General features: G+C 42.4%; 1 protein-coding gene across 1 annotated transcript; it reads right to left on the bottom strand.

Annotated features, from left to right (window-relative positions):
• Positions 1-9,373: 9,373 nt before the first annotated feature.
• etnk1 (ethanolamine kinase 1) lies at positions 9,374-22,184 on the bottom strand. The gene is made up of 8 exons (XM_041963556.1): positions 21,916-22,184; positions 20,350-20,609; positions 19,326-19,466; positions 17,609-17,751; positions 13,004-13,087; positions 12,486-12,646; positions 11,732-11,805; positions 9,374-11,470 (listed from the first exon to the last, which is right to left on the bottom strand). The coding sequence occupies exons 1-8, from the start codon at positions 22,060-22,062 to the stop codon at positions 11,398-11,400; spliced, it is 1,083 nt and encodes a 360-aa protein (XP_041819490.1). The 5' UTR covers positions 22,063-22,184; the 3' UTR covers positions 9,374-11,397.
• Positions 22,185-22,481: the final 297 nt, after the last annotated feature.

The raw sequence follows: 22,481 nt of genomic DNA, 5'->3' as shown, positions 1-22,481 counted from the left end.
TTCTCATAATTTAGGGCATTTGTTTTTGTTCTGGCACTGTGCATTTCCTTTTTTTTTCTTTTTTTTTTAAATGCACGATTTAAACTCTCACGCTCTGAAATAAATAAATGTGTCTGAATCCAATCTGGATTAAAACATTATAATTGTGAGCATTTATCCCTGAAAATCCACAGCTGAATTTTTAAGAGGATGTGAGCACTAGTTTTTATTTAACGCAAACACACACAGGGGGGACATCTGTGCTGAACGCTGACCAAATCCGCGGCGACTTTACTCACAATACAATTTTGTTGGAAGTGTTAGAATTTGTTTCAAGTTGATGGCACAGCCTCCATTTTGAGTTGACTTTGATATCATTCTGCGAACAGTGAAATGTCTGGATAAGTGTTGCGTTTAGGCCAGCCATCTGTACCATCTCCAACTCCAGAGCAGTTACATGCAGAGTACCCTCGCTTTGCAGGGGGAGAGCCGCGGCGGCGTTTTAAATGGTTCACTGCTGGCATCTACTGGAGAAACGGAGAAAGCCAGGCGCTGGGACAACTTTGGCGGACCCTCAGCTCTCACTCTCTTCTCCCTGCTCTCCTCTTCCACAGATGAGCCGATTCCAGCATCATACATACCATGATTAACAGACATTATGTGGTTTGGCAGGAAAAGCGAGATACGGTAGTCGATCATCGACATTTTTGCCAAAACTGACAGATTTCAGACTTCAGATTCCAGATTTTTCACTTCAGACGAAAGTAAAAAAGTGTTAGTGTACATCACGATTACACATCATGTCTCCTGCTAGGTGTAATGTACATAACACGAAGGACATTTCTGATATTGAGCCGCAGCCCATTTTGCACCACCCATATTTTAACACCTAAAAAAATGCCTTTATCTTTATATCTTCATTTACACCCAATGTGCACCTGATCAGTATCAGTTTAATAAAGGAGAGCAATTAAGCAAAGTGGGTTTTACTGGGATTCTGTGAACTATAAATGCACTTAAAAAGTGCAATGATTACTTGTATTGGCCACAAGTGCTAATTGTACAAGTCATAAAATGATCATACATTATTTTTTCAGGTACACCTTCATGTTCATTATCCTTTGCCAGGATGCAGACATGACAGAACGCTTATGAATAGATGGTGAAAAATGAAATAAAGGCTAAACTTTAAATTGCAAGACAAAAACCAAACATTTTTGCCTCTGCACAGCCTTTTTAAGAGCATTTAAACCGTGAAATGTTTTCATCGGTGCAGCACAGGCTCTCAAAATCCAAATAGATGTATGCAATCACTCGAAATCCAAGAGATTTCTCTTGGGGAAATAATACAAACAACAGCAATAACTGCAAATACAGGCACATACGCTACATGTGTTTACCGCGCTGTATGTATCTGTGTGCATTCAGTATGAGCGCACTTTATTTTTATTCACCACAGCATCAGTGACAAGCCCGACTGCTATAAACGCTCCTCTTCATCATGCCCCATAATGTGCACATGGGCTTGATTGTGCGAGTTTAAAGTGCAGTAAAAATGGTGCCACGGGCATAAAAAGACTGTAAATAACGACGCGCGCGCGACACGTTTTCAATAAAGATAAACCGTGGGACAAATAATTATTTTCTGTCCCTCAGCTGATCAAGTGTTCATGTGCGCGTGCCGAACGTCTGCTGAGGAATTCGCTCATTTAAGTGTCGCCAAGTTAGGTGAAAATGGAAAATTAAAGATGATTTGAGCACCATAATATTTCTATTCTTTCCCTTTCTTCATTTTTATGTGTGTTTATTTGTGTGGCTTGGGAAATCACTCCTGACAGAGGAAAGGGAAAGAAGACCCACTCGGCGATGGAGATCTCCTGCGTGAAGGAATGTGATTGCTGGGACTTTTTTTTTTCTTTTCTCTTTTTTTCCTGCCGAACACAATTCTCATCTAATTCTTGTAATTGTTGCCTCATAATATGACACATTCACATAAGCAAATGCATTCAGCTCCAGCCTGTTTGGGACGCTGCGGATTGAGTTAGAGAGTTCATCCATTACAATGAAGAACAAAGCGCTCCCCTATCTTTTTCAGACATTTCTCTCTTTATGATGCTGAGTATGGCTCTGAGGTTGTCAGAGAATTCAGGCAAACAATGTGTCGCTTTGAGATATATCGAGAGCTCCACAATAAGATCCTGTGTTGTTGATCATTTGGAAACGGGGAGGGGGGGGAGAGGGGGAGCGAGAGAGACAAACTCCAGACAAAAGCGATTGTCTCGATTATTTGTCCGTCAGCGATGTCAGGAGCGCATTATGAGCGACGATGGCTTCGAGGATAACGGCGGGCGAGATTAGGCCCCGCTGAGGAAGAGAAAGGAAAAGAGAAAGAGGGGGCGAAAAGAGAGGAGAGAGAAAGAGCGAGGGAAGGAGAGTGAAGAGTGGAGAATAGGGATGTGACTAGACTAGAAGAGAGCTCTGTGATAACTGCCAGCCAACAGCCTGTTTGATCCTGAGGGATGGCAGAGGGATGTAAGGCGTTTGAAGCTGACAATCCCTTTGTGATGATAACACATGTTTTTCAGTGTGCGCGCTGATCCTCCCTCTCCTATTGTATTATGGGCAGCAGACGGCAGCTACCTTTAGGCCCAGCGCGGTTATGAGCAGCTGTCGGCATTGTGGGAAGTGCCGCTAATCTGCTTCAGTATCTTTAGCCCCTCGTTTAGCTCTTTGATCCTCTCCCACTATGCCTCCCTTCCCACCACGACGAGCGACTGAGCTCGGCAAAGCTGTGCTGGAATGTCGGATAGATAGCAGGAAGGGGAGGGGGTTCAAAATGCTCCCATCAGAGGCTCGCCATTAACACATGTTTCTGTTTTTTTTTTTTTTTTTTTTTTTTTTTTTTTTGCATGTGTCTCTCTCTGAGCTTTCTGACATGTGTTTTAGTGTGTAGCCAGAGGTTGTGGTTAGGACCAAAGATCTGGTTCCTTCAAGGCACGAGCTCAGTGGTTAACATCACATCACTTCAGCTCACAGTTTTCTGCCATTTCTGCTTCTTCCCACACTCCAAAGACATGTGAGGCAGGTGGTTGACACTGAGGAGCTTATTTGGGTGCATCAATGGCGCAAAGCACAGTCATAGTAGGATGCCACGAGCGTCCAAGGCAAGCAACATGACTTTTGGTAATTTTGTAGTCAGAGGGGAACAGCACACCCACCGTTAAGGAAGAAGGGAGGATTTACAGGAGAGGAACACTCGTCTGTGGGTGTAGTAGAGGTTAGTGTAGGTCATGACTTACCGCATCGCCTCTTGTGTCGCAGCACTCAAACACATGTGGGATCAGGAAGTCATCGCAAAAGGAAGCTTTGTGCAGGAAATACAGAATCGCCACAAGCGCATGTACATCACCTGAAACTAGAGACAAAGGTATACCTCAGGTTACCATGATGCTGTTACTAAAAAAAAAGGGTCATGTCTGTCCTCTCCTGGAATCACAGTTTTTATGTTTTGCTTTTCAGAGCAGGAACTTTCCCAGGTGACGGACTCAGGAACTTTATCCGTGCTAACTGGGTTAGCTCCAACAGTGCTCCTCTGATGGGACCTCTTCTTCCTCTCCTTGAGTCAGGAGGTTTATATATACAATAACTCAGATTATATGTGACAGCTTCCCACCCCTGACACTCACAGTTTTAGCTTTTACCCTCAGGGAGGCGCTATAGACAAGTAAGAATATGGCTACTGCTTCTTGCCAAATGCAATTAGAATGCTGAATACATGTGGATTTCAAAAATATCCAACCCTTCTCTCTCTATTCTATTTTTATTTATAGTGTATTACCTATTTTAAACCGTCTGTCGACGTGTGTTCCTGCTGTTTGTTCTCAACATTGTCCTGTCCTCTGTACTGTTTTGATGGTATGTGGTAAAGCCTAAGACAACTTCCCACAACATCTGTTATAAAGTTTCTAACTAACTAACATATCAAGAACAGAAGGGTTGCGCTTCAGAAACGTTTTAGTTCTTGCAATAGATTCAGTCCATGAGAATAAAAGTTTCTGGGACTTTTTGGTCAAAAATGTCTATTTTCAAGTCAAAGATATACACCACTGTTTTCTCAAAAATAAATTCAAGCCAAACTGTGGAAAACTGGCAGGTAATTTCTCACAAATTATCACTCTTTTGAAGACGTTTCCAGCATCCTCAAAGACTCCTCTATCCTGCCAGAACCATAAATATTCAGTCCAGTGCAAAAGATTTTATCCAATTTCCCCGCGTGACTTCATTCCTTCAAACAAAGATGGCAACCAGAGGTGACACACATTTCTTTACCTCTCTACTTGATCCGAAGCATCACCAAAAGTGAAAAGTTTTTGTATATCAGGCTCACTTATCTATCATGTATGTGTGAATAATAAGGTGTTCATATTTTGGATGGCAGAAACACTGATGAGTGGATAAAGTAAAGAACACCTGATGTGGAAAATACTGAGCCAAGAGCAGGACAGAGAGGAAAAAGCAGCTTACACCCCTCCTTCACTGCCTAATTATTAAACACTCACACTCTGCTGCGCCTCTCCTTCCTCTTAAGTACAGTTACGTCCACCGAGAGTCATCAAAATATCCAAAACAAGAAAAGAAAGGTGAGAAAGCATCGGTGAAACGGTAGACAAGGGATCCGGGCTAATAGGCTAATTATGACTAAGAAATAAATCAGGTATGAGACGAATGACAGTCTTTTAACAGCTTTGACTGTTTGAGCAAAACAGAAAGTAGTAGCCTTTAATGAGATGAGGTGGGTGTAGCGGAGGTGTGTCTGTGTGTGTGTGTTGGTCGGGGGTGCGAGCAAGTCGCAGCGAGCGGAGCGGATACAAGCTGCACACAATTAACAGAAACATAAATATCTCGCCGTGCTTAAGCAAGCCATTAATCAGATATAAATAGAGCGAAGGAGCCCTTTGTGATTAACGAGGTGAGACTCGCTGCTAATTACTGTTTCCCTCTCCTCTGGTAATTAGGTTGGCACGTTGAATGGGGATGAACAAGACCGCCCTAACCCCACCCCCCTCCACACGCACACACCCTGCAATTGTTTTGCTCTCTGCTCTTCTGTTTGACTGTAGTGAGGTACATGTACAGTATGTGACTGGGATTTGAACAGGACGGCCAAAGTGTGAGGGGAAATCCAGCTCTGATATAAAACTCACATCAGTCGGTCATAATGCTGGATATCAGAATGGTACCTGGACGGCCAATTAGAAGTCTAATGTGGCCCAGTGTGTAGGATTTAGGGGCATCTATTGGCAGAAATGGAAGACAATATACACAATTATGTATTCATTAGTGTATGCTCACCTGAAAATGAGATTTGTTGTGTTTTCCTCACTTTATGGGGAGAGGGTCCTCTTTCAGGGAATCCATCATGTTGCACCGCCATGATTCTACAGCACAGAACTGACAAACCAAACAGCGTTTTTAGTGGCCACCACAGGGGTGGGTGAGGCGAGGGGTGTTCAGATGGTTGCAGAGTGCAATCTGACCGCTGGATGCCACTAAACCCGACACACAGGTCCTTTAACAGTGAATGTTGGCAGAGCTGTTTTAATGCCATTGAATCATTAGTTGATGTTTCATGGTTGGAAGGCATTATTTTAGGCCAGTAGCACAATGGATTGTTTATCTTTGAATGTGGCAGTGAATCCACTGAAGCACAAGCAATGAATTAATTAGTATTTTGGTATTTGGCTTAGGTATTCAACCCCAATTCCAAAAAAAGTTCATAAAAACAGAATGCAATGATGCAAATGCTTTTTGACCGTCATTCAATTTAATACAGCACAAAGACAATATACATAAAGTAGTGATAGAAGCATGTTTACCGCTGTGTTACATCACCTTTTCTTTTAAAAACACTCTGAAATTGTTGAAGTTTTAAAAGTGAAATATTTACAATATTACATATTTTACAGTCTAGTACCTGCGGTCTTTAGCTACAAAGTCACGCTGTCTGACATTGTCTCGCTGGAATGAGCAGGGACGTCGCTTCCTCCCCTCCAGCTGTCCAAATCCTGCCCAGCTTGTTAGAGGTTTGCATGTTAGAGCACATGGAGGCAGGAGGTCAGAGTCCCAGCAGGGAGCTGCTGAGGTCTTGAGTCCTGCACACGGTCGAGTTTAGTTTGACAAGCTATTAGAGGCGACTGCAAACTGCAACAAATATAATGCGATTTAGATTTATTCAAATATTGTAGGTAACTAGCTGCTTTGGCCTTAAAGGTCAACAAGGCTAGCTATTAGGCTATGAGACGTATGGCCAGATACTGTTTTTTAATATTTTATTTAGTTTTTACGTGACTTAGTGCCTCGCTTCTGCTTACTGTAATGTATTTAATCACAAAGAGAAGTTGGGGGAAGAAATCAGACTCTGTCCGTTGAGGTTTAACTATAAGATTGTCACGCCTGCAGAGAAATGAGACCAATGAGATTGTTCTGCGTGCCTGAAATGTATGCTGATAAAATTCCTCTCCACAGGGACTCTGCCTTATGAGTTTGGAGAAATGACAACTCTGATGAATGTGCATCACAGCTGTGTCAGCACTTTTCCTATTTTCCCAGGCCTCGGCCTCTGACGACCGGCAGGCTTACTTCCCTGTTCCCTGTCACACGCACACACTCCGGGCTCTGGTGATATACATGTATAATCCATTACTACACACTTACACCAATTGTCTTCAGATGGAAGTGGCTGCTATGACCTTTTTATGGGAAATGAAAATAAGTGGAGGCGCAGAACAGCCGATATTGGATTCTGTTGTTAATTAATGTGTGTATTATCCGCGTGGATGAAGCCAGGGGGAGGAAGTTAATTGAATTACAGTCAGCGAGTTGGATAATGCACTGTTGTAATTGTTCAACTGTATAAGACAGTCCTCACATTAGGGAGATGAAAGGCAGGCTTCTGGAGAATGGTAAGAAATTACTTGTTTGGTTGTGGGGTGTGAGGCATGAATGTGTTTCTAATTTAACCCTTGGGATGGCAAACTATGTGCACTGCTAAAGCATGTCTATACACTCCTTGTTTACTTACAGCACTTTTCCAGCACATAGACAAACTAATGTATCACTATATCCCATCTTATCGTAGTTTTCACTTACTAATAAGCCTAACAAATAATGTTAGGCTCGAACCCCCTACAGCTCACCGAGTCACTTTGAATTCATTCCATATCGCCTTCATTTAGACTTTTTTTTTTTTTAACATTCAGGCTGTATAACAAAATTTGGTCCTCCACAAAGGAGAACTGGCCCAGGGCTCAACGTTGCACAGCAGTCTAAGCCTATTTCAATGTGATATTTTCTTCAGTAAATTCAGTATGTTCTTATTTGATTTGAATGGAGAGGTTCAATACAAGGCATATTAATGAGACGCCTTTATTTTAAATATAGAAATCTCTGTTAATAAGCATTAATATCACAAATAATAAATGTCGAATAGGATTATTTTCGTACCATGTGGTGAGCTTTCTGCCAGGTTTGGGGACCTGCACACGTACTAATTTCTTTCTGTGGGATGTGCTGCCATCTTGTGGTCATCTCTGGCACAAATTCTCAGCCAAATACAGGTCCGTTACAAATACAGAAACTTTCTCAGTCCCGGGACAGATAAATGTGTTTCAGGCAACATGCACATATCATAGATAGATGACATACATGTTCTTTGAGGCCTGTAGTGTCCAAGTTACTTGTGAAAGCTTGCTACACAACAGCAACAACTTTAGTGCAGACTACATAACATGGCTTCAATAGCATCAACTGCACAGGAAGGAGTTAATACCGGCATGAGGCAAAGAGACAGGCGGGCATGGGGTGTATTTCACTCACGTGTTTTGACGTTTAAGCTCATTCTTCTTTCTTTCGTGGAGTATCCATGCTATATGATGTCCCACGGGTGGTCATTTTGCTTGTGATATCACTCCTTATCTTCTTTCTCCATGGCGTCTTACAAGCAAAACATTGTAGCCCAGCTGCTATCATGTCAGCAGCAGTTCTGGGAAACAAGCTAACTCGCCAAAGTAATGCATGTTGTGACCTTTCTGTTGTTTGTTGCGAGGCACGTACATCTTGTACATTTTCAGACACCTGTCCATTTCACTTTGCAGTCGAGGATGCCATTTCTTTCTTTTTTTACACCTGTCCACCCATTAGTAGACTTCTTTACGGGTGCAATGCCGTCTTTGACCACACCGACTAGCTGTGGTTTACCAGCAGTTAGCTCAGAGGGGCGCTGTTTCACTTAATTAAACTCAATGGAAGGTAGGGAGGATATTGGCACAGCGTCGAGTAAAAAGCGTCGGACAGAGAAAAATATGAAATATATACATGAAGTTTTACCTCAGCTACGCTACTTTGGTCAGTAATTCATAAAATTATTTAGACTTTTAATGCGATTGTAACTGCCTTAACCATGAATTGAACTCATAAACCTACCAACTTCCTGTTTGGCAGACACAACAGATAAACAGAAGACAAATAAGGGTAAATAGACTTTATTTTTTTGTTTGTTTACAGTATTGAAAATGTCTTTTTTTTTTTTATTTCACCCCTTACCCCTGGCAACTATTCACTTTGATGCAACTTTTAGAAAACAAAACAAAAATAAAAGAAATCCTCTATGTACATTCATTCATATTTGAGAACACGCAAAGGTATTATTTTTTACTGTACATATAAACATAAGCTAAAGTGGCCAGAGAGATCTGAGGACAGACTTTTTACAATGCTAAATATGAAACACACACTTGTAAAATATAGAGGTTCATACTATTCGCAGTACTAAGATGACGTGTATAGAATGTACAGTTTCAGATTGATGGGGAAAAAAAACCTACAGGACATATTTCAGCAGTACAATTTTTTAACATTTTGAAAATTCTGATTAAGTGGTAGTCAAATTTGACAAGCTGCATTAATCTGTGTGTGTTATGTGTAAACGTGGTCAGACAGTGACCTACCCAGACACCAAGCAGAAAACAAACTTTCACAGACCCATAACATGTTCCTTCAACACAACTCCAGCCTGAAACTTTATCAAAAGTCTTCTCCATCAAATACACTTTTATGGAAGATTTTCACATTTTTAAAGCCATAGTACACATTTCTAATTCACGTTAGGCCCGACTCAAGCTAATCAATTCACCAGCATGAAACGCATGCAATGCTGAATTAAAGACGGGAGTGAAGCAACAGGCCTAACCTTCAAACTTCAAAACTGGGTATGAAATAAGCTTTCACAGGCATACAGACACTTCAGCGTCTACTCCTTAGCTACCGCTGTGCAGGAGTGTTAACATGAGTGCACAATCCAGTTCTGTCAATAATGGTCTCTTCACGGAGCTTTGCAAACTTGCTACAACAGAGACCACCTGGGCAAATATGTAACTTGCAAATTCTTTCAGAGAAAACAAGAAAACTTGCTTCACCACATTTTACACATGACATTTATTTTTAACTTGCTCAGGAAGCTGAAGAGCAAGTGCTCTTCTGGCACTGGAACTCTTTTTTTTGTTTTTTTAAAAGGTGCTACATTTGCCCAGGAGTCATCTGTTGCTGCATTAGCAAACATTCACACACTCTCAAAGACCTCAGCTTTAACATTTCCATTTAAATAAGTATAAAAAAAGTCTATATAATTGTCATTCTCTTTGTGCTACATGGAAAATGATACAGTGTGCATTATGTACAAGCAAAAAACATGTCAGCACTTTGGCATAGGCTTATTAAAGTAACCAAGAGATGAATCTGTTTAGTTTTTAAAGGGCCTCCTGAAGCGCATTTTAAAAACATCAACATTTAACATGAAGGTCAATGGTGAATATCACAGTTACTGAGCAGCTGTTTTCTTTTTCTCCAGAAGATGGTGCTCTTGCTCCCCAGATTCCACTAAAAGCCGACTTTCGTTGCATGTTACCTACTGAACACAGATGTGTCTAACTTAGCAAAGTTGACACAACCAATTCCACTCCACCTTTCTACAGACCTTCACTTTCCCACTATACACTGGGTGCTTAAAATGATGAATGCCAACAGCGGCTCAGCAATCTGACAGTGAGCAAGGCCATATGGCAACAAGTGAATGAAAACTGGTCTACACGTGTATAAAATGGTCAGTTCTTAGTCCATTAGGACTGAACAATAGTGTTTTGAAATATTACAGATGATTCCCAAACTTTCCCTGACACGGAGCAGACAATATAATGGTTTGGTCTCGTTTTGTACAGCATGTCTTACAGTCGACGTCACAGTGAATCAAGTCCCCAACGCGGCTGACTTGCAATGTGACCTACAACCAAATGTCCTGTCTACTATTATGAACACGGAATGTTCAAATTACAGTGAGATGCAAGCTTGTCCCCAGTTAAGATTTAGACATAAACCGAGTGTCAAACAAACACAAAATGTACAGAACAGTGAAAATCTCCCTTTAGTCAAAAGACTGGTGCTCAACTATTTGACTCAACAGAGAGGTTAGATGTAAACACAAGATGCTCTCCCATGACTCAATGTTTCTACCTTGAGCCTAGAAAGCCAGAAGACACAAGCCCTCATCAACTACACAGCAACAATGACTACATGGCTACTCTGGGGCACCACCCATGCACAGTATGTTAAGTAAAATAAGGGTGAAAACAAGAGTCATAAGGCAGGCCACAAGTTTTGTTTTGTGTGTGTGTGTGTGTGTGTGTGTTGTGGCTCATATCACATGGGATTAAGGGACTGCATGGGCCTTTCCATGTCAGCATTTCTCCTTTTTTTGGGGGGTGGGGATGTTCCTTCATCTTGGTTCCTCAGCAAACAAAGCAGGCTTTGTGTTGCTATCATGGCAGTACAAATTTGGCTGTTAGCTGGGCTGGCCCTGAAGGGTTTTTCCCCATGAATGTGCATATGAGGAAGGTGTCTCCAGGCGATCAGATTAGTGTTTGGGCCACCTGTCATTTAGGTGGTTACCGTGTATTGGTTGTGAAGGAGGTGACATTCCACCTACGATGTATTCATAGTGATTTGAAGAAAAGCTGCTCACAAATACAATAAGCTGAAATTGTGATAATGTCCTAATTGATATTAGAATGACTGAAATGGCAACCATAAATTCAGTGATGTGGGCATCATAGCAGGTCTCGACTTCACACATGGCCACAATACAAAAGACTGGGGCTGCCTCCTGGTTAACAGAAGTGTGACAGCAGATGACGGATAAAGTTTGTGGTCTATTCAAACTATAGAGATAAGGACATGTAGAGGGGACCCTGTAGGCACTGAACAGGACAGACTCTCAGTCTGGCTCTTCCCTACACACACCCCAAGAGGGTGCTCTCCAGTCATCATATGAGGCGTAGAGCAGGAGAGACGATGAGGGGGTGGAGGCTTTTATTCGGGTAAGTTCAATGCAGCCACCTCTGGTTTCATCTTGAAGTACTGGTTGAAGCGCAGGACTGCATATCTGAGAGCAGAGACACACGGGGAGAAGAGCAGAGTCAGCGATAAGATAAAAATGTAGGTGACATGTTAGCTAGATGGATACCGGCGCAAAAATATCAGACTGTTTAAACACATCGTGCACCGAGATGACCCAAATAATATCCATCTGGGTTTGTATTTTGTTCTTAAACATATGATTAAATAACTGAAATCTGCTGGGCAGGGCAAAATGAAACAGCTCGCAATGAAGTGTGCTTGATGGTTTAATTCATGACCAACATACCCCAAGAAGTCAAAGTCGATGTTGGAGAACTTGGCTTGAATCAGAGCCCAGAGACCCCAGAAGAAATGAGATGCCTAGGTACAGAGGAGAAAGAGAACACAAAGGATTAGCACGTACTCTCCGACTGAAAGTAAATGTCGTTTCTAATTACCCAACACAGTTCACTCAAGCATGTACAAAGCCAGCAGACGCCCTATGGCAGAAACGCCAAATAGCTGACACAGAAACGCAATTGCTTCACTTGCCCATCCTCCATGCTGCCCTCTTTTCCTCTTGACAGTAAACAAGGCAGAATGTGGCTCAGGGGAGAACGCCGAGCCTCACAAGGGTTACCAGTTGTCATTAAGAGCGCCTCCCATATGGTGGCCGCATCAGCAAGCACATCACAAACATCTTTCTCTCATATTCAGAGCGGGCAGGTTTTTATATCCCGCATCACTTTGTACTCTGTTTAACCGACATCACACCATAATCCATGTTTACTGACCCAACACCTGGCAGCGGGCCTGGAAAATCCACTCTGATTGAGCCCCTGGGGACGCCTACTGTGCTTTACAAGTGTTCAGTTCTTTAATTTGGCCTGTTATTGGGAAAGGGCATGGTACCACAACTACCTGCTATGTGCCACTCAGAAACTGTCACCATGTCTGTCTTTTAAAAAACTCAAGACTTGACCATAAAGACGAGCCAGGTGGAGATGAGCCCTACTTCAATCAAATGTGGCTCATTATGCGTGTGCAATACAAATGCTTACCAAGGCAAATCGGTTGACTTGGACGTAAAGAATCTCCACCTCTGTGTCGGTCACTTCACTGGCCTGGCCTTTGTGCTCCTTATAGGCCTCCAAGTAGGAGCGGAGCCACTGCAGCTGAAAGGCGCGATCTGGGTAGTTACTATAATCCACCTCATTCAGCCCTGCAATGAATAAACACGCAAATTACACACTCATATTTCAGTAAACACTTTTTTTATGTACCACAAGCAGTAATAAAAAAATAAAATAAAATAAATATATTATAAAAAAAACCCCATAAAATCAGTCCTAAAGTTACTAGGAGCCAGTACAGATTAGCTAAAACTGTGCCATATGCTCTCTCTCTCTTGCTCTAGTTAACAGCAGGGCAGCAGAGTTCACAGCTAGTGAGAAGAGCACTGCAGTCTAATCTAATCTACTCCAAATAAATGCATGAGTACGTTTTGCAGCATCTTGTTGGGATAGGAGTCGCTGTACCTTTGAAACATGTCTTAAATGAAAGTACAAGTTAGACTTACCAGCAAACTCATTGAAATGGTTCCCAATGTCGTAGGCTTGGTAATTGTACCCAGCATACTCGTAGTCAATGAACTTTACATTGCCTGGAAAGAGAAGCAGTGTTGTTTAGACAGAGACACGGGAAGTAGACATGAAATGATTATGTTGTCTTTTCCCTTTGATTACTCTGAATGTCAAGGCTTTTCATTTCATACTGTAACTTTCTTCCTGTCTGGACTGGCTGGCTAGTTAGCCAATTGTGGGGCAAGGAGTAAGAGCTTGCATTTTGAGGGAAAGTAGGACTGTAAAGGGAGACTTCAGCACAGAAAACGAAATAAAGAGAACTAAGACGGACAGGTTTCGACTTAAAAGGGACTCGTCTGAAGATAAGAGCTGACAAACACTTCCTACACATGCACTATAATGCTGTCGGGACGAATACAATCATGCTGTTAAGATTTTGAGAATTCAGAGTACACAAAAATAAAAGTTCTTGCTAAGTAAATGTGGCAAAATGTATGCCTTTACACTGTCTTTGCTATTCTAGTTAGATATACTGAAGAACTACAAGGGAAGCAATCCAAAAGACAACATATAGATAGCTTGCATGGAGGTTGAGCCGTCAATCTCCAGTGATATTTTAGTAAACAGATTAGATATACCAGCAACTTATTATCAGCCTTTTTACACAAGGCCACAAAATATGCAGCTGGGATGCATTAGCAAGAGATGAAAACATGCAAATCCTGATTGCAACACATGGAACGCATACAAATATCCAGGGAAAAAAGGAGTGCTTTTCACACGATGTTTGTTTTGGATACATGCACAGAATAAAGGAAAAAAAAAGTCTAAGTTATGTTATGAAGAGATATGAGGGAGGAATAAATGAGAAAAGGGCAAAGAAGTAAGAGGGACAAAGGGAGGAAGATAATAAAATACGAAGAGATACAAAAGCGTGTAGAAAAGCACAGTGAGCTGCCAAAGCGAATGCACAGCAACACACTGTTTAAGACGCGCTCTCAGAACTTTGTTGCCGTTGCTGAGAGCCAACTGGAGATCTCAGGCACTCACTAAACCTGACAGACACGCCTATTTCCAAGGTTTTTGTAGTTTCGTGAGAGCCAGCAGTCAAGAGTTCTGCACTACACTACTGGCTTGAATGCTTAAGTTTGTAAAATACATTATCAAAAATATCTCTTTAATCGCTGTTGAGATGTGGGTGAAGGTGGCTAAATGTGATGTTAGAGCATGGAGAGGACAGATCAAAGAATGCGTTGCTGTCTGCATGCTAAAATGTGAGGCGTCTGCATTAACAATGAACAAAGGGGGAAGCACTCAAAATACAAACCCTTACTTACAAGCCCCATTAGTACAACACACTGATTTCAGAAAAATGTAATTTTGGAAAACAATGCTTGTCATTAAATGTCTCTACTCTTAAATCTCTTGGTTTGTTTTGGCCTTGGCTAATTTCTTTGCCCTAACATGTGGAACATTAGTCTCTGAGGTGGTGCTGGACTACAGAGAAAGACACTTTGAGGTGGGTTACCAGCCGGCGTGTAGGTCCTAGCGGGACACAACTGAACACCTCCAGGCAGTGGCTATAGCCCCCCCTGTGCAGCAGATGAAAAGGTTGGGGCAAACACATCTTTCACACATGCTCACTCTCTCACTGACATATTTCGTCTTTTATCCATGCTTGCTCCCACGCACAGTGTCGAAACATCAGGCCCTGCTTCTAATTCCCATTCCTTCCCCGCCCCGCACATGCAACCTCACTTCCCCTTCTCGCAACACTCCCCTCGAATGCTGCCTTCTCATTGGTCTGCTGTGAACCCAATAGCATGACACCTCTGCCGCTTCTGCAAATGGCAGAATCTTTGAGAGGCTTCCTGTTGGCTGCTGAGCTGCAGATTTTGTGGCCCTTGGGGCTGAGTAAAATGTGTGCAGAAAATTTTTTTTTTTGTCTTTGCAAACTTCTGAGGAAAGTGAGAGGGGGCAGGGAAACTAAAGCAGCCTGTGCTGGAGGCTGAGAGACAAAGCAAAGACAGAGAAAAGGGAGAAGTAATGCAGCACTTGTTGAGAGTGTACATTAAATCTCTAACCATATTTTTGGAAAACTAAGAAAAATGACTGGGCTGCCACCATTTCTGTTTATGGTTTTATCGATACAGGAAGTGGTGGCGTCTCTGCTGCTCCGTTTGGCAGACAAGTGGTTTCATCTACAGCGACAACAACTGATCAGACGAGGCAGGAAGCAGGGGGTGGCTGTTCAGTCTCTTTTCATGCCTACTCTGTTTTTCAATGAACAAACAGCTCTCAGTGCATGGCAAGACAGGCACTCAGCTTACTCCAACGACGATATAGACAGCTTGAGTGGGCGCGGTCAAAAATTTTGTAAATATGGCTTGGAGCTGAAGTCCCTGGGTTATTGCGGTGTCCATTCCACAGTGATTGTCATGTGTAGGCGTGGGCTTGTTGTGTTTGCATTGTAAGGACATGTGTGACGACTCTAGAGATACTGGGATAAAAGGAAAATGCCTTTCTATTCTGGATTTTAATCAATGATACTTGCAAACAGAAGTCCTGATAACCTCAGGTTTACTTACTGAAGCCTGAAACATGATTCTGCAAGCCTGCAAGTCTGCAAAGATGTCGTGCATAGATTTTAACATGCCCGTACAAGAACTGTGCATTCACATAAAATTAGCGTGTGCACTCAGGGCAACGTTGCATTCATCACTACTGAATGTGCCAGACTTAAACTGGTCTCACACTGGGTGCAGGGCCAAATTTTAGTGAAAGCAATCAGCACTTGTTTGATACACAAATTCAAATGTGTGCACTTCTGCTCCTCTGAGAGCTACACTTCATCAGAAACTGTTAATGTGTTTCTCTGTGGCAAAGGTACTTTCCCACACTTTTGCCAAAGCATGTTTAAGCATGGCTCAGTAGTTTCCTTTAATAGCTGAGCACCGTAGGTTTCAGTAAATGTTACTCAAACAGTTAACTTATTGGAGGACTACTTTTATCGGTGGATCAATACGCATTTGGTGCACTAATGACTATTTACAGAGGGACAGTATACGTGGTGTTGACCCGAAATAAACTACATTGTGTGTGTGTTTATCATAATGTTACTGTTATTCTACTGCACTGCTCACTGCGTCACCCAGTGAACAGTGTAGCTGCTTTTAATAGCCCAAGACAATAGAGCTCCATGTCACAGGGGAAGTAGGTAGGGTTTTGGCTACACAGGTAATACTTGTAAGTCAGATCAATATAATTTTTTTTCATGGGGCTTGTTGACGATAAGAAAAATACAGAATATCACCAGGCATATCCCATCACTTACGTGGTCTGACCAGTGGCCAATATTGATGCTATGAAATGGAAACTGCGCAGCAAGGAGCAGTGACGGAAAGTAGTTCTACAGCTTCCAGCAAGTGCAAACCATAAACAGTTGTGTAATAACCAGCATCGCAAGTGGCCTAGTTACTGTCAGAGGGACAACTGGTTGGTGAGTAGCATTGGAGGGTAATAGGTAGGTACGTGGCTCCTACTGCTGCCATGAATTCATCCCGATTAGCCTGAGCAGTGGGCAGACTACGCGAGGGCCCTCAGAGCCGACTGTGCGTGAGGTTTGTCTCTCTCCATTGCCTCCCCAGGGCAGGGTGGCACAGGGCAGCCACAGCCTCAGCTGTCAGTCCTAGGGGAGAAAGGCTAGACACAAGGAGCTGTGAGAAAGGCCCCGCCCCTCGTCGCAAACTGACGAGGGGGCTGACAGCTCTTTAACACCCCCACCCCACCTCCCACAAACATTAAAAAAACCCTGTACTTTATTCTTTCACCTCTTTCTCACCAGTTTACCCCGCCATTCCTCTGCTACAAAAGACTAGACAGTGTCATTGGCCAGAATCATTAAAGCCGCTCAATGCAAAAGTAAGCTAATAACTTTGCTTGAGGACAGGTTGCCTTACATTTCCTCTGAAAAAAATGGGAATAAGAAAAAAAAAAATAGGGAGAAACCCCCCAGCAACATTGCTAAAGCACCAAAAACACGTGCTGTCAATAAAACTGATACTTGGTATGTGGTATGATGTAATGGCATTGCTTGTTCGGGCGGATGGTTTACATTCTAAGTTTTCATCGCAGAATTAGAACAACAGATCAGACAAAACTTAGGAAAAAGAAACGGCTTCGCTTTGCACAAAGCCAATGGTTCTTATTACAGGCGGTCGCCTAGCATTTAAAGGTATGGGAAACGCACATGCAAAAGAATACAATCTGTGACAGATGAGTTGCTTTAATAGATAATTGCCAAATTTATATGAGGCAGATACACAAAACTTTGCCCCAGCCTCCAATCTCTATCAATCAGCACGCCACTTTAATTTGTGTTACATTTCCCCATTTTAAATGAGGATTGTCTTTTCTGACCGTTCTAATTCTCCACCTTTAGCCCAATGCAAACACTGACAATGAGTGAAGCATGTGACTAGCGTTGACCAAGTGCAGTTAATGCAATCCTACCTGAGCGCAGGGACCAATGCAGTTCACACTACAACACAATTCAGTCACACCGCAAAGTCTATGGCTACACTTGTGTAGTTAATACTCACCTGCCGCCTGGTTGTAAATTATGTTTTTGCAGAGCAGGTCGTTGTGGCAGAGAACTACGGGGGAGCCCAGCACCGACAAACTCTGCTGGAGCCACACCAGCTCTTCTCGGAGGCACCGTGGGCTGGGCACCTCCAGATTCAACCTGGAGGGGGCAGAGAGTCAAAGAGTGTGAATGCTGTGTGCTGAAAGCGGTAGGAGCATTAAGAGTATTAATAGAAGGACAGAAGGAGGTAAAGTCAGTACAGGGGAACCTGAAAGTAGACTTACAAATAGAGGTGAAATAGGAACTGAAAATCAGAAGCGTGAGAGGAGAGGGAAACAAATAACCCACTAATGTTACAGAAAGGCTCAAACAATTTATGTGGCCAAAATTGAGGAAAAAGAAAAAGTGTTTCACTCATAATAATCTCAACGAACATGAACACACAATAGAGAAACCACATGATCTGGGTAGAGAGCCTCTTATTTATGTAATGTTTAGTCCATGTTCCCAATGTAGTTAACTCAAACATGTCAGACAATAATGAAAAGAATTAGAAAGGGTTGACTGTAGTCTGACTACAAAAAGAGATTTTGCAGTAAAGCCCTCACTACAGCTTACTTACAACCACATTTCCTGCCTGTTAGACAGGTTGTATTATTACAGCAAGATAAATAACGTACGAAAACAGTAACACATAAAACGCCGTTATTGAAAAGGACTAAGATGTGAGGAAACACCTACGCAAAAAAGCAAATTGCCTTCCTCTGGCTGCCTGGGTTAGTTTACTTAATCTGTCAGACAAACACTGTGCAATGCAAAATGGAAAGAGCAGGCTTCAGCCCTCATGATCGCACGCATTGCACCTACTAGATGTTTTTCCCTTCAACACAAATACACAAATGCTGCGGGTGTCGCAGCCTTTTGGAAGTCTTTTTCAACTTTTGCCTAACCTTGGTAACATCTGGGTGGCCTCCATGGACATCAACAGCCCGCAAATTCAATGTTTATTTTGGATTCATTTTGGGAGCCAGCTTATATGACGGTAGTTGTTATTGCCAGCGCTATTTTCAAACGATCAGGACTTAATGGGGCCAAAGTGCCCACAGCGTGGTAGCTAGAGACCCAGGATAATCACTACTCAAACTGCCCGTGATGCAGTGCATGTGTATTATTTTGAGGAGGCACTGACACAAACTGAATGGAGGGAAACTTAATACAATAATTCAATAACACAATACTTTTAATGCTTTTAGCTTATACAAGATAGATTAAAGACTTTAGGAAAATAAGAGTGACCGCTAACTTAGTATAATATTAGGAGTGTTATAGAGAGTTATATCACTGTTTCTGTATTATATCATGATATTACAATAAAAAGAATATTCCACTCAAAACATGATTCTACCTCTCTACCAATGGAAGGGAACATATCTTAAGAAAGAATAAATGGTTTTAAAAATGAATGTTTATTGGCTCCAAATCTGCATGAAAATGAGGTACAGGCCTACATGTGTTTTGAAAGGAGTAGCCTGTCCCAAAGTGTAGGTTAATTATATTAATCTGCAGATGAACACGTCTTTCTCAGACAGGATTGTGACGATGAAACTGAATTAGGCTTTCAAACTTCCATTAATGTGTTGAAACATTTAAGTGGCATTAGAGAATGGTCTGACAGTCCAGCAGCCACCTCAAAAGGCTGATATCAGTAATTAAAAGCCTCTATATGGCCTCACCTGGCATTCTGCTCAGGGTCCTCTAAGTACTTGGGGATGAGAGCAAAGTACTTGCCCATCTTCAGCCACAGATCAGACTGTGGCACCCAGCCATTGTGGGCATGGATGGCATGGTACTTGGCCAGCTGCCTGGCAATGAGCCTGCAAGGTAGAGACAGAAAATGGGAGGATTTGAATTAGAACAGCAAGCAGCAAAATATGACTATAGTTCATCTACCACGTTTAGCACTCAGACTTTTAAAATGTTCAAACTCAACTTTGGCTTTGGTTTTCAAACTAGTTACAACAATTACTTGATCTGGTAAAATACTATTTTGGTGAAACTATAAAAGAATGCAATCATTTGCCAACAATAGTATTCTGACAATAGTTTTACAAAGTATTCCTGAGCCCATGTAGTAACATCCTTTATAAAATAATGTGTTCACAAAGTGGTGAACCTCGCTCCATCCTCGATGCTCCTTTCATACCCGATCATGCTACTATCACCTGTTACCAATCAACCTGTTTACCTGTGGAATGATCCAAACAGGTGTTTTTGGAGTGTTCCACAACTCTCCCAGTCTTTTGTTGCTCCTGTTCTTGTTAGACTGGTTAGAAATGTGTTGCCGGCATCAAATTCATAATAAGGATTTATGTAAATAAATCAATGAAGTTGATGAGGTCAAACATTAAATATATTGTCTTTGCACTGTTTTCAACTGAGCGTGTGTCGAAAAGGATTAGCAAACTATCACACTCTGTTTTACTTCTGCTCTACAAAGTGCCCTCGCTTTTTTTGGCATCAGGGTTGTATTAATTTGTTTTAAACCTCAGGATAATATCAGTGGACATATAACAATAATACAAATAAATGCAGCAAAATGCAATTAAATGTATGAGTGAATTTGAGTGAGTGTGGCGATCCTCATTTACGTGTGGCCTCAGCGTGAAAGTTGCTGACAGAGACACATCTAACTCTAGAGTTAGACGACTTCATGGAAACACACTTAAAGACTGTTGCATAACAAAACATTTTGGTTACCTGAAAACAGGCTGGCTGCGAATGTCCTCGGGCTCTAGTGCGGTTCCTTGCAGGAATTCATAACACAGGCCATTGTTGAAGGTACAGTACAGGCGCGGGGCACAGCGGTGCGCATGCAGTACCCTGAAACTTTTCACCTCATTTTCCCGGTCAACCAACAGCTCGGTTTTGTTGCCATAAATACGGACCAGAACCACATCCTGCATGACTGCACCCACATAGCAGCCCAGCAGCTTATTGGTTATACCGTCTGTGAAAAACTGCAGAGACAAAAGGAAGAAAGAGCGGAGAACAGGTGAATCGGGTGGAAAAAATCTGCATTTGTACTGTGCTTCAACAAGCTAGCTGACATCTAGAGTTGGACCATTCTCCACATTATACTATTCAAATACTTAGCCTGAAAACCTAACTTCTTTTGTGTGTTACATAAGGTCTGAGAGGAGTGGAGATCTGGCAAAATACACAATGGAGAGAAGAGGAATGAATGTAGCCATGAAAAATTAGGGCTTGTCTGGTTTGATTTAAGCTGAACTGCCTCTGCTGCGAAGCTGGGAACATTTTTGGGGAGAGGGTGGGGGGGGGGGGGGGGGGCGCTAACATACCAGCCCTAATTGTTCACTCTATAAGGGATTGGCTGAGAACGATGGGACTGTCAGGAATTTTATTTTGCATGAGGAAGCAATGACAGGCATTTGCTGAGCTCCCACTTTGCTCTCATTGATGAATATAGGCAAGGGTGGTGGAGCATGTGACCAGCTCCTACCCCCACTGTTTACCAAGTGGGGCCACACCCCCAGTCTGTTAATGGAGGGGAAAATAAGCCAATTCAAAATTCATCACTTTCTGGATATCTGCCCGGGCTGCAATGATGGGCGCATGTCTCATCGTGACTCTCTGGGACAATGTAGTGCAATGTCAGGAGATAATGTCCCCTTTTCTGCTTGCTTCATTTGAGAGCTGGGCCTGCTTGAGTTTGGTAGATAAAAGAGGACACTTGCACAGAGACACATGCAGAAAGTGAATGCATAACAATGACAGAAAGTTAATTATATTTAATTGTCGCCGAAGTAACGCAGAAGATCAAGTTTGGCTGGATTTGCAAACTGCGCCAAAGGCGGCGAGAGGCTCCCACTCTTTCATCTGGATCCGGGCTGACGCAGATGCTATTTGCAAAGGCAAAACATTAACCCTGACGAGGGAAAAATACCGCAGTATCTCCGTAGCTGTAACGTTAATATAACGAGGAAATTACCTCCCACCTGTCTGTGGCTGTTAATAGACACTTTATAGTGGCATTAACGCAACGTTAGCTCACTTCTTGCCATTTTAGCTGCCCGTGTTGTCATTTTAATAACGTTAGCTGGTTTCGTGTGTCATTCGCTCTTTGAATAAATTAACGTTAGTATCAGTTAACACGGGGTTTTCATATGGGAACACGCTGCTAGCTAACATCGGTTCTGACAACTTTAACTACAACGAAAGGGGCGTACAAGCAATGGCGGAATGTGGAGACGAAGTTAGACAAGCAGGCTAACGCTAAAAGGTTTAAAATGAAATAAATGGCACCTTCACTTTGACCTCGGACGGCTTCCAGCTCGGTCTCAGCTCCTTGATCAGCTTTAATGCGCCGGACCTGTAGTCGCTTTCGTCAACTGTCACATCTATTTTAGGCACGGCGGGAGCCTCGTCGGGTACGTGGATGTAGTTGGCCATGGATAAATCGTAATTTCTTGGGATATCTTGAGCGCTGACGATGACTGTTACGTACTTTGCAGCAAAACACGCAATCTATGAAAATGTGACAAACTGCGGGTATATAGACCTTGAGCAGTCGGTGTGCGGCAACGCCTCTCAAAAAATCCCACCCACCCGAGAAAAAAATGCTCTCCCGATGCATGCCGGTAGTCGAATGACTCGTTGGAGGCGCGTGTTCAAGACATCAGCGCACACCGTCGGCGGAGCCTAATCATTACAAATATCTCTATGCGTAAATTAATTGGTAGAAAAATATTGATTTGGTGCCCGACACCAGAAATACAAAACATACAAAGTCATAACATACATACGAGTACAAATGAAAAGTATGAGTCAAATCTTTGATTTTCAGACCTTGACGTTTGGGTCTCATCGTG

The sequence above is a fragment of the Chelmon rostratus genome, chromosome 22 (genome assembly GCF_017976325.1).
Source record: "Chelmon rostratus isolate fCheRos1 chromosome 22, fCheRos1.pri, whole genome shotgun sequence".
Lineage (NCBI taxonomy): Eukaryota > Metazoa > Chordata > Actinopteri > Chaetodontiformes > Chaetodontidae > Chelmon > Chelmon rostratus.
This window is presented reverse-complemented; position numbering and strand designations above follow the sequence as displayed.